Raw genomic sequence first — 12,915 nt, forward strand, 5'->3', positions numbered from 1 at the left:
TTGTGAAAGTTTATAAAAGCAGATATGTATCTTACAGTTATGTATCTTAGCAATATAATGATTTTATCAAGCGTTACGTAATTAGAGGTTTTCAGCGGTCAAATGTCCAAAAAATTAATAACCCATATATCAGAAAGGAAAAATCTTTGGAAATGCAGTATAGAAGAAAAGATGCTCAAAATGATGTACTGAGCAGTATTCAATCTTCAAAGTGTCATTTAACAGCCCTTATAAGGAGATAAGGGATCTGCCCCAAAAGTTTCCTTCACATATATCTCAGGAACGGTAATGAATTTCTAAACACACGTTGAACAAAATGTGTTTAAAATAAAACGACAATTTTTATTTGATATTACGAATTAGGGACTGATCCCTCAAATTAGGGATCAAGATGTGCCTTAAGTCTTTCATCTATATGGTCATTTACTGAGTAATGTTATGCAATAGGCTATAAAAGCAAAATTAGGTATATTACGTTTATATATCCCAACAATATAATAGTTTTCTCATACGTTACCTAACTAGGGATTTTAGGGGGCAGACGTAAAATAGTTTAATCTTTCGTATCTTAGTTGGAAGAAATGCAACGTAAGAGATTTTTTAAAAAGCATTAGTACTCAACACGTATTTCCAGTTCAAGTTTTAATTTGTTGTCGAAAGTCGATGACGTCATATAACCTTCTAAAATCGTACGGAAGACCTCCTTGTTGCTCGCAAACTACTTGACCAATTTACATGAAACTTTCAGGTCTCATTGATAATGATCTGAACCTTATATGAAATATTTTAATGATGACGTTACTTCCGGTTTTGAGTTATTCACAATTTAACGCTTTTACGTTAGCATTTTGCTAAAACGTGTAGAGCAAATTACTTGATAAAGTCAAGAGCTTTTATTTGAGATCAAGAAAAAGGGGCTGGCTCTTCAAATAAGGGGCTGAGAAGGCTCTAAAGTCTTTTAATTATATCTCTTTACGGTGAAATATTTTGTGATACAGTATAGAAGCAATAATGTTTATTATAAAGTTAATTACTTATGAATGACAATTGTGTACTCCTATATTACGTAAATAGGGATTTTAAGGGGCCAGAAGTCCAAAACTTTGATCCTCAATATCTCAAAATGGAGGAAAATTCTGAAAAGCAATATTGAACAGAAGATGCTCAAAATATTGAGCTTTACAAGGAATAAAGAATTATAAATCAATATAAAATATAAAATATATTAATATAAAAAATTAATATAAATTAATAAGAAATAGAATTATAAAGAAAAATTGTAATATCATAAACATCAGTACAGGAATACGCCTAGATATTATTCTTTTTTGTCGATCGAAATAAGTGAAAGAAAAGTTAACGAATAATAAAAATTAAACGATACCACAATCTGAATTTTACTTTTATTAACGTAATAATTATTCAATCATATAAGTGCGATTTTATTTATCAATTTTGAAAAACGAACAATTCGAGTTAACCGAACAAAAAATGACAGATTACTTATATTTCAATTATAAATCAAATATTCTATATAATTATAAAATGCATTAAACTATAATACAATAAAAGACAATAAAAAGGACCTACCGTGTCGAAAGAATAATACGTTATGCTTTTTCCAGTAGATTCTTATTAACATGGGTAACAGTGGCTGGTCTTGTAAATTGCAGATTTTTTTTTCAGGAGTTTCAAAATGTTTATCCACCAGTCGATAAAGGTTGATGTTCCGTACTATTTCATCTAAATCCATACAATCACAGCCAATGAAATGCGCAAGAAGATTCTAATTGATTTATTTAACACGTTTTCAGACTCTGATTTCTCACTAATACATGCTTGAAAACATACACAAGAGGCCCTTAAGCTTAAATTGCATAATGATACCGTCCCCTATAAGGTCCTCCAAAATACATTTGGATAATCACAACAGGGACCTTTATATAACTTAATCAGTTATATAATTCGAGAATTAAACGAGATTGGTAAAGTTCTCCTATCCTAAAGTACATGTATAAGCTAATGAACAATATTTAAACGTGTGGGTTCTCGGGGGTTTTTTCAGGGTGTTGATAGATTTTTTTGTAACCAATGTAGTCATTTTACAGCATTATGACACTGAATAGAAACGTAGTGTAGATAAACTATTTAAAGAACCTGAGTAAATGTCCAAGGTTTATTGTAGTTCCGTGTATTGGTATATAAATGATTTATTATAAAGATGGTTTGGTGGTTTTTTGGCAGATTCTACTAGATTTTACTTTTTCAAGAAATCATTTTGAGTAATTTAAAAAATAACACTTATTCTAAAGCACATATTGTCTCATTAAAGTTATTCATTTGCTTATATTTGTGTCACATCCCTTAGCTTGATATGACCCCCTAAGTTGGATATACTTTTTTAGGGCACCTGAAATATATTTGCCTCTATTATCTTTGAAGCGGAGACCTTGCCTTAAAATATACCTTTATTCGCCATTTTATAAACCATGTGACAATTGTTGAACAAAGGTGGTAACTGCACAAGGACAAAAATGCATGACTGCATGTTGATCAATACTGATCTACATTTATAAAAGGGTTATACCAAACATTTATTTAGATTTTTTCAATACATAATCACATAATATATAAATTTTCTGTGCAATCTGATACGAAGATTCGAAAACTTACGATTGACACTGATCGTGTTGCTGGTAGAGAAGTTTTTGATAGTCAAAAAATGTTCTACAATTAACACAATTGCCACGAACTACCCCAAGAGCTGTGGGGTTTTGAGTGCTACTTCTATTTCAACCTGTTCTTCAAATCAAGATAGTGGAAAATTGGCATTAGCAGCGGAATAGAATATCTGATATATCCGCTTATCAAAAATATCTTTTACATTGATATCTTTGAAATTACTGTTTAAAAGACATTTTCAATTTACATTATCTAATCTGTATAAATATGGTTAAAAATAATAATTGAAAGATGATAACGAGTGACCAGCGTATATCCATCGAAGTTTCCCAATCTTATAAACTCGCTGCTACTACACGGACACTGGTACAGAAACAAAAATTTCTAGATCTTATGTTTTTAAGCTATAAATTTTAATTGTGAACCTCCCACGTCACATTGAATGATTTGTTTCTCTGTAGGTTCTGAGTATCCTGACAAGTTTAAATTCCATTTCATCAACAAAAAGTATGGGAAAACGTCGGATCAAAGAATTTTTTCAGTTTACCTTGAAGCTTATAGATCCTTTTGGCAAGCTACGTGCAAGCTACAAGGTATCCAACCCTTTAAACAGATCTTTATTTTTTCAATTTATTTTGCCGAGTATGTTTACCAAAGATCTCTATTATAATCTAGAGCTATATCACCTTAATATAATCTTAAAATTGTTCCGATCGACTGAAAAAGTCTTCTTTCCATATTATAGATTTTTTTTCATTGGCCCTCTCACATGTCCAAAACTTTGCTTCATTTACAATGGTTACACAGTGTAAATCTTCACTGCATGTCTGTTTTGTGGTAACAAGCTCTGATTTAACTGTTAGATATTTGACGTAACTATATGGGGTCTTTTGCATCAGTACAATTTTTGTTCTGTAGCAGTATATAAAAAAAAATATATCTCCCAAGAACCAATGCAATGAAGCTTTTTTGTAAATTAGTTTTGGGATAAAGCATGACATTTATACAGTGACCTTGAATGGCTGTGTGCAAAATTTTTGATTTTTGAACTGTGTTCAATCACAATTCGTTAGATTCCTCAATGTCCTTAAATTAAACAAGTTTTTTTTAATAAGGAGTAGATATATATTAATGATTGTTTTTCAGAAGTTAATATCAATATGGTTATGTAAGATTGAAAGTTTCATTTAACATATTTTTCATAAGTTATTTTGTTTCATTTCCCGGAGTTCCGGATACGGACGGCCTGCTTTTACTACAAAACACTATTTGACTTGCTTCATTTAACTGGATAGAAACATTGATGATACCACTTAATTAAATATCGCACATTTAATTGAATAGCGCTGCGGTTAATAATTTTTTTTGTGGACGCATTGCATTGCACACTTTCGGCGACCAGAAAAATATACATACAAAGGGATGTTCCTTTCAATCATGATTAACTTAATAAGCATGTTGAAGAGTGAATTTGAAATTTGATATTTTACCTTATGGGTGCATGGAAAATGTGTAATATATATCGACTAGAATATAGTTGGTTAACCGACTTGTAGTTAGCAATGTAAGGCAAGCACATACATAATCTCATTTTTGATTTGATCCATAACGTCTTGTACAGGTTTCTGGTACTGGAAGAATCTTGCAGGCTATTATCTTGGATTCTCTGTGTATGTCTCCGATACTACGGATATAGCACAGGGAACGTTGTGTTTCAAGGACAACAACTTCACAATAAACACAATACCCCCTGTCTTTACAACAAACTGTTTTGTTCATGGACAATATGTCATATACTATAACGAGAGACTACCAGAAGTTGCCTACCCTAACGATTACAAGGATGATATAGCTATTAACCTCTGTGAAGTAGAGGTGTATGGTGAGTGTTTTGTATATTAAGTGTATTGATATCTTGAAATACGTTTATCTTTTATACGTTTATATTTTCAAAGATAATACATAGTATAGTGTTATATAATTTGGATGTTCTATATGGTAAGAACATGTACGTTTTTTCAGAAAGTATGATTATTTATCATGAATATTTTAAGAAATAAGCTTGATTACTTTTTTATATTTGTTAATAACAAAATGCATTCGCTTAACGTTTTTATGGCACACTTCCATGTGACGTATTGTTTTTCTAAATAAACAATAAAATTAAGTGTAATTATAGTATTTTCTTTCCCATTCTTGTCAACTAATATGGTATTGCATTGGGTTAGTGGGTTTACTATGAATTTGTAAGTCCTGAGTTCGAATCCCGCTCAGGGTTTTAAAATTTTCGCTTCTCTAAATATTTTTAAAGGCTATTTTTTTTGGTTAAATATTGTAAAGTTTGAAAATTCTAAACCGACGAAAGTATCTCAATTATAGTGTACTTAAATCCACATTAATATCGACATATGTCCCTTACCACCTTAACGCGTACGCTTGTCAAAAAACCCCAGAAGAAACCAATATGTATGTTCATTGTTCAAGAAAAGTCTTTATGCTGTATCTCATGCTCAGTGTTGTTTATTTTATTTGTTATCTCTATTTTAAATATCATTGCATTGAAAAATGGATATATGTCCGTATTGGTACCTTGAGTATTATTATGAATATTACTTTTATTCCATTTTTAAAAAAAATCATAGTAAAGTTTAAAACAAATACAACTTTTGATTTTTGTATGGCTCACTGATCTTTTAGCGTAGTTTTTTTTTTTTTGTTTTTTTTTTTTTGCATATACACACACATACAGATGCGATTTATTGCAGGAAATTGACATCAATATAATTTAAAAGAAAAACCAATACTCATAAATCACATTTGCTGTACAGGATGCCATGAAACAGGATATTACACATCGAACTGTTCAATTCCCTGTCTAGACGTTAACTGTCAGTACTGTCACATAGAGACGGGCACCTGTCAGGGCTGTAAACCTGGGCAGCGATGTGAACTAGGTAAATATTGTGTAATAAATGTCATATTTTTTATAAAATATAATACAGAGTTTCATTATGTATTTGAAAAAAAAGCACAACAATTATAATTTTATGATCGTTTAAGAATGTGACAGAGGTTTTTTTGGCATTGGATGCAATGAAAAATGTGGTTACTGTCATGATGAATTCCAATGCCCCAATGAAACCGGGGTTTGCTTGACCGGGTGTGGTGCTGGTTATAAAGGGGACTTGTGTAAAACACGTGAGTAAACAATCGGTAACGTACGTGCTTAATAGCTAACAGCACATCAACAATTATCATAATGGCGCGAGCTTATGGCAAAAATGTTAAATCACATCAAGATATGTTTTCTTTCATTACGCGACGTGGTAAGATTATTGGTATAATTATTTTTTCTTATTATCTGCTTATTTAATTTGATGTATAATGTTTTGTCTCTCTTGTGACTAACACAATTAAGCACAAAAATGAAAATACATTTAGAAATTAAGGAACGGCTATATACCCCATCCCCGCAAGTGAATCCACTTGATACTAAAGTGTTATATCAAGTACGATACTTGTTAAATAATCTTTTTTAAACAAATAAACTTCTTTCCGGTATTTCTAAATAGTCATATCTATTTAGTAATTTCCAGTTTGAACGATCACTACATGTTTGAGGACTATTATGTTAAATAATCAATATCTTAAGATGTTTTAGTTTTTATTCAAAAAATCTCTTTTGTTTTACGGTTTATAATAGTATATTCTGATGCTACAAGACATATACACAGGTGGCCAGTTTTCACACCTTACCACGGTCGCTCTGTCGTCTGCATAGTCTGAGCGTTGTCTGTTAGTTCTGAGGGTTTTACTGATCTCAGACTATCAAAAGAATTTAGTCTGCACACGTTCACAAAGAAAGATACAGTACTCTGTCCATCATACACATTTATTTATAGCTTGAACTTCAATTAAGAAAAGGGACAAAAACACAACCTTTTAATTAATGAGGGAAAATCAATTAATGTATAAATAACCGCTGGTCAAATTACCGTATGTAGTTCTTAACATGTGCATGAATAGTAATTCTCAAAAATCACAGCAAACGTCAGTATGTATCATTAAATATCAGAACCCACAGCAATTATCAGTTACAGTACAATTATCAGTTATTATCAGCAATTCTCAAAAATAACAGTACAATATCAGTTATTGTTTTCCCTTGGACTGAAATGTCACATTTTCATTGGTTTAAACATAGCACGTGATTGCCTCATATATCTCTATATTTGTTCTGTGAGAAATAATATTAGGCAATATGGCCGTCATTGGTCGACGCTTCGCTTACTCATTTCGACATTTCATAGTATTTTATACATAAACTGCATGCCGTAAGTTCTCAAAGTATTTGGAGTAGTTGTCCTTTGAAATTCTTTAAAATTAGAGTAGTTGCCCTTAGAATATTGACGTCACATTGTTTTGTCTGGAGCAGAACAAAATGGCAGCGTCGAAATTTGCTCAAATCTCTGCAGATGAAAGGGAAAAAACATTTGAAATTGAATAGCAACAAAACATTGTAAGTAAACATGGGTGAAGCAAAGATTTTTAAAGAGTATATGAAAGGTGAGATTGAAAATTTTGAAGAGTTTAAATGAGTTAAATTGGACGAGATGTAAGGCATCTTGTTTATGGCTTTGCGAAGATCATCGCTATTTGTAAATAAATATGTCGATTGATAGTCCTCGAGAAAACAAAACACTTATTAGGTTAGTTACTGACTCACTACGGAAATATATTGGGTTGATCAATCTCATAGAAGGCTCGGCTTCGCCTCGCCATCTATGAGATTGATCAACCCAATATATTTCCGTAGTGAGTCAGTAACTAACCTAATAAGTAATAATATAAGAAACTAGACTCTTGTTGCTATAGCAACAAAAAGGTCTTCCGTTCCTCATGTATTAATCTGCACAAACAATCCAGTTATCTTGTAAACAGATAATGGATATATGTACATTTTGTCTTTTCTCAAAGTTTGGATCTTCAAGTTTTCGTTAGTTATAATATCTCGTTGAAAAAATATTTTTATCTAAGTTCCGGAAACAAACAAACGGAAGTGATTTAAAAAACGGAAAGTAGTTATGTTAGTTCATTTACCTACGTACGTTACTGTTCATCACATTGAGTAAAATGTTTTTAAAAAAGTTAAAAGTTTTAAAAAAAGTTCTATTGCTTTTGAACATTTCAAGTATTAACCGGAAGTGACTTAGAACCCAATGAAACCCGTTAAACACATGTTCAATCAATGTCCAATATCTATATAAGTCTTGATCTATCAGTTTCTTGTGGGTACTTTGTTTTTAAAAAAGAAGACTACCTGAGATATTTGAGATGTCTCACCGGAAGTAGATCTTTTTTTTTACCATGTGTAGATGACTTTTTGTATTTCTATAGCTAAAATGTTACTTCAATGCTAAATAACCAAAATATTTTTAAAAATATCAAAATTGGGTGTACTTCCTGTGACGACCGGAAGTTACGCCAGATAAAACAAAAGTGTTTAAACACATGTACATACATAGGTCTATTATCCCACAAAGTTTGGTTGTTCAAGTCGTTACTGTTTTTGATATCTCGTCGAAATAAGGTTTTTGGTCTCTGGACAGGAAACGGGCAAACGGAAGTGTTCAATGTAAATTGTATTCAATATTTCTTGTATACTTGCCTTTTGTACATTATTTTCATTTATCTAACTAAAATATATCAAAGGAAAACAGTTAAACTGATAAACAGCTCGATTTTTTTTAACTCTTCCAGTATGGACCGGAAGTGACGGAAGACAAAATGAAACCGGTTTAACACATCTTCAATCAAATGTCTATCATCCATGAAAGTTTCGTGTCTTGATCGCTTATAGTTTCTGAGATCTCGCGGGTACAAAATGTGTTTTAAAAAAGCTACCTGAGATAATTGAGATATCTCACCGGAAGTAAAAACTTTTTGTTGATATCACATCGCAGAGATTTCCTATGTATAGATTTATGCTTATATATTTATTCTATTGACAAAAAAATTGATGCGTAAAAATAATTATCTTTTTTAAGTGCTTCCGGTGACGACCGGAAGATATGACGAACAAAACAAAAGTGTTTAAACACATCTACAGCTATTGGTCTATCATCCCACAAAGTTTGAATGTTTAAGTCTTTACCGTTTTTTAGATCTCGAGGTGACAAGCTTTTTGTCGTGGGACAGGAAACGGACGACCGGAAGTGAATTTAAAACATTTTTAATTAAAATCCTCTAGATCTTTTTATTTTCTGTCATTCCTGAAATTTTATAAAAATCCATCAAGACATCTCTGAGAAATTCACGAGAGAAAAAGGGGAAAAAAAATAATAATAATAAGAAAGAAAGAAAAAACCTAACAATCACAATAAGGTCTTCCGTTGGAAACGGAAGACCTTAATTATCAGTGGAAAATGGCACTTTTAGTACTTTTAGAGCCACTAGTACTCTAGCATTTTACCTTTACATTGTTTTTATTTTAAATGTTTAAAAAAAAAATAATTGCAGATTTAATTGCATGTTATATCAGACAATGTCATTCAGCATTTAACTCAATTGATCATAGCATAGTATGAAAATACCACATTAAAATCTCATACCACATCATTAGCATTGTATGCTATACACAATATAATACCCAAGAGGCTGTCTGTGAGCCATCATGTATCGTACAAACATCCACACCTTACAACATATTTTTATGTTCTTTTTACCGTTTATGAATGTGACAAAGGATCGTATGGCATTGGGTGTAATGAAACATGTGGACACTGTCGTGATCTGAACCAATGCTCCAATGTCAATGGAACTTGCTTAACCGGATGTGGGGCTGGTTATCAAGGAGATTTATGTATATCACGTGAGTAGACAACTACCAAGGTACATGCTAAGCAAGCACTTTATCATTATTAAAACAAATTAATAAAATTAATTATAATGACGCGAGGTTATGGTTAAAAAAGGTTACATCACATCAAGATTTTTAGTTTCAATTACGCAATGGGATTAATACATGTAGTGATAACAAAAACATATTTACAATAATCTTAAGAAACACATAGAACAGTCGTAGCCTGAGAAAGTACCTCCATATCAACGGTACATGTTTAACTGTATTTGATCAAGGTTATCAAGGAGGATTGTCCAGGATAAGTGAGTACACAACACATCTGAAACACGCATTCTGATTAGATAGATAGATAAATAGATAGATAGATAAATAGATAAAGAGATAAATAGATAGAGAGATAGATATATGTGGATCGCTTTATGACTATATCGATTAATATTGGGGTTTTTTATGTTAGGTTTCAACAAATAGGCAATACCAACAGTATTAATGGGGTTAATCTTTTGCCTTCATAATATTATTTACAAGTAGAAAACGTTTGATGGTGTACACTTAACAAGTCATTTTTATCTTTTTAATATGAATTAACAAATTAATCAAAAAGCAATGCTGCATTTATAAAATCTATAAACGAATCAATAAATACGTTAATTATTGAGCGAGTGTCTAATAAATCTCAAATGGATCCCAACTGGATCTCCACGAAATCTCAAAATGATCGGCAGATAAAAGAAAATAACAGTTCTATGAATACAACATTGATATTATATTTTTTTTTACAGATAACGCTTGTTCTGTCAAATCTTACAAACACTAAATACCACATACATGTATAGAGTTCTTTTCAAGATAATAAAGTAATCATATACTCATATTCAAAGACCCGGCAAAAATAGCACGTTTGCATGAGGTATTAACTTTTAAAGAAAATGCGAAAAATAATGATCGAATGTTTTTCGAATAAATTCTGGAAAAAGTTTGTATATGTTCACCTATCGTTGCAAAGATTTTTAATCAAATCACCATAAAATGAATATACGTAGATTTTGTAACTTTCATCAATATTATTCAAAATGGATTTGAGTTGTTCTGGGAAAACAGAATTATATACAATACGGGCGTAAAACGGCCCCCTAAAATGATCATCATCTGTTAACTGGAATTCTTTATTTTCTTTGTACCTATATATATATATATATATATATATATATATATATATATATATATATATATATATATATATATATATATATATATATATATGATGTTTTTAAATAATGTTCATTTTGATTCAACTACCCACGATTTAGAAATATGACATCGAAAAGACAACCTTTTCCCGCCATATTTGCATTTTTAGCATAAAACAGCTTGTTTTCAAACATTTATTCTTTCAGAAAACATAGAGCGCATGCTTGAACAAACAAAATATTTTAATCAGAGATGTATCTAGCCAAGTCTAATAAGTGACAAAAAAATGTTCCTTGTTCAAGCATGCGATCTATATTTCCCATTCATAAAAAGATAAGAAAAATGTCAATTTTTGACCGATTTTGATTGAATTATAGAAATAGCGTCACTTCTGACGTCATATACTGCCAGTGAGTCCAAATAAATCAAATAAATAGGTGAAAAAATATTTTACATCAACTCCGCTAAAATATAACATAACATTTTATTGTACCAGAAACACTAAAAAAAATGGCTAATAATGGGAGCCAAATTTAACTCTTATCATATAAAGTTCTTTTTATATAAATGAAAACAACACTTTTATTATCGCAAATACTATGATAAAACTCGTGTAGTACGAGGAGGGGTATGGAATTTGTTTTTTAAAGTTATTTTTTTTTTTTTGGAGCCCGGTAAAATTCTTAACAAATCTTTGCAAAATTGTACCGTTATAACGAATTCGTTTATTACGAATATACGGATAAAGCACACCTATCTTTTGAGTCCCGAAGAGGTAAATAATGACAAAATTAACACTTTTTAACAAATTATGGATATGACGAAGTATATCCATAATTCCTATGAGTTCTCTATGACCGAGTTTTAATGTATCAATGATATTCTAATAAACTCAACATAAAATTCCCGAATTCAATTTCAAGTTAATTTCCAAAACATTGTCGTCATCAAACGGTCACTGGTAATATTCCGCCATCAGCAGGAGATAAGTTATGTATATTGTACCTGAATTTACTTCACAGTAAGTCGCACTTCGTTACATCCGTTATGATAGAAAACTGTTGCATTGTGCGTCCGTTGTTTACTTGTTAATATTTACTGTCAATATTTTTTTCTGTCGAGCTATTATTACAATTATTGACTATTCGTCTATATAGAGTTATATTGTGACACTATACAACTGAACATAATCATTTTAAAAAAAACACACATAGAAAATACTCACAACGGTTATTGTGACATTATAAACGAACATATACGGGACATTTATTATTTTTCAAAAAGTATGACTGGAACAACATTTTTAGAAGCTTTTTTTCTGCATATGCCACAAGTGCTAACCATGAATTCTACATGTGATTTTTAGGAAAAAAAATTACTTTGTTTTGGCCGACACAAAACGTTCCGTAATCAAGCTTTCGCGTTGTTGTTAACGCGATGTCGCATTATACTTCGCGCAAACGTGTTAATACTATACAGTAATTGACTTGGTACGAGGGCAACGTATGAATTATTGAACCTAAAGATGAAATTGTTGGCTGATGCCACAGGCAACGATTTCACCTTCGGATCCAACAGTTCATATGCCTCATACCAAGTCAATGACTGTATTGTTATACCTTTCACTTAAATTATTTGCCTTAAAAGCATATGGTTAATCTTTCGTATCACGTCGTATCACTCTTTCTTAACTAAACTTTGGCTTTTGCCGTTCTGTCGAGTTTGAACAAAGATCAATTAGCTTTGACGTAGCGGTCAAACAATGTTGATGTTAGTTTGACCTTGTACATACATGTAACATTCGTTTTATTGGACTTTTTTGTAAGAATTATATGGAAGAATATTTATAAGGGTAACGCCTATGCACGTTTTTCCTTTCTTAGGGTACCATGCTTTATTAGTATTTTATACACAGTGATTAAGATATGTCTTTTCATGAGTTTTTCCTGAAAAAAAAACAATGTTTCATCATCGAGTACTCCTTTGAGAAGCTAATCGAAACACAGTATGAAAATATGTTTATTAGGTCAACATTTCCCATTATAATCCTCAGTAGGAAATCTATTTTCGTTCCTGTGAATTTTATCGAGGGAAAAATGATAATGTGTGAATGAAGTTATTTTAGGATTTTTCCCTTTCAACGATTTTAATTGCACTTCTGTCACAGGTTTGTGTAATTT

At 31.1% G+C, this 12,915-nt stretch overlaps 1 protein-coding gene across 1 annotated transcript; it reads left to right on the top strand.

Annotated features, from left to right (window-relative positions):
• The first annotated feature begins 1,640 nt into the window (after positions 1 to 1,640).
• Positions 1,641 to 9,981, top strand: LOC128173992 (scavenger receptor class F member 2-like). The gene is made up of 5 exons (XM_052839642.1): positions 1,641 to 1,644; positions 4,304 to 4,564; positions 5,511 to 5,636; positions 5,743 to 5,881; positions 9,417 to 9,981. The coding sequence occupies exons 1-5, from the start codon at positions 1,641 to 1,643 to the stop codon at positions 9,559 to 9,561; spliced, it is 675 nt and encodes a 224-aa protein (XP_052695602.1). The 3' UTR covers positions 9,562 to 9,981.
• Positions 9,982 to 12,915: the final 2,934 nt, after the last annotated feature.

Source organism: Crassostrea angulata, chromosome 2 (genome assembly GCF_025612915.1).
Source record: "Crassostrea angulata isolate pt1a10 chromosome 2, ASM2561291v2, whole genome shotgun sequence".
Classification (NCBI taxonomy): domain Eukaryota; kingdom Metazoa; phylum Mollusca; class Bivalvia; order Ostreida; family Ostreidae; genus Magallana; species Magallana angulata.

Excerpts from the sequence above, each read along its gene's own strand:
- LOC128173992 (XM_052839642.1), top strand. Across the intron at positions 4,565-5,510 it reads CTGTGAAGTAGAGGTGTATG|GATGCCATGAAACAGGATAT; the intron begins GTGAGTGTTTTG and ends TTTGCTGTACAG. Across the intron at positions 5,637-5,742 it reads TGGGCAGCGATGTGAACTAG|AATGTGACAGAGGTTTTTTT; the intron begins GTAAATATTGTG and ends TGATCGTTTAAG.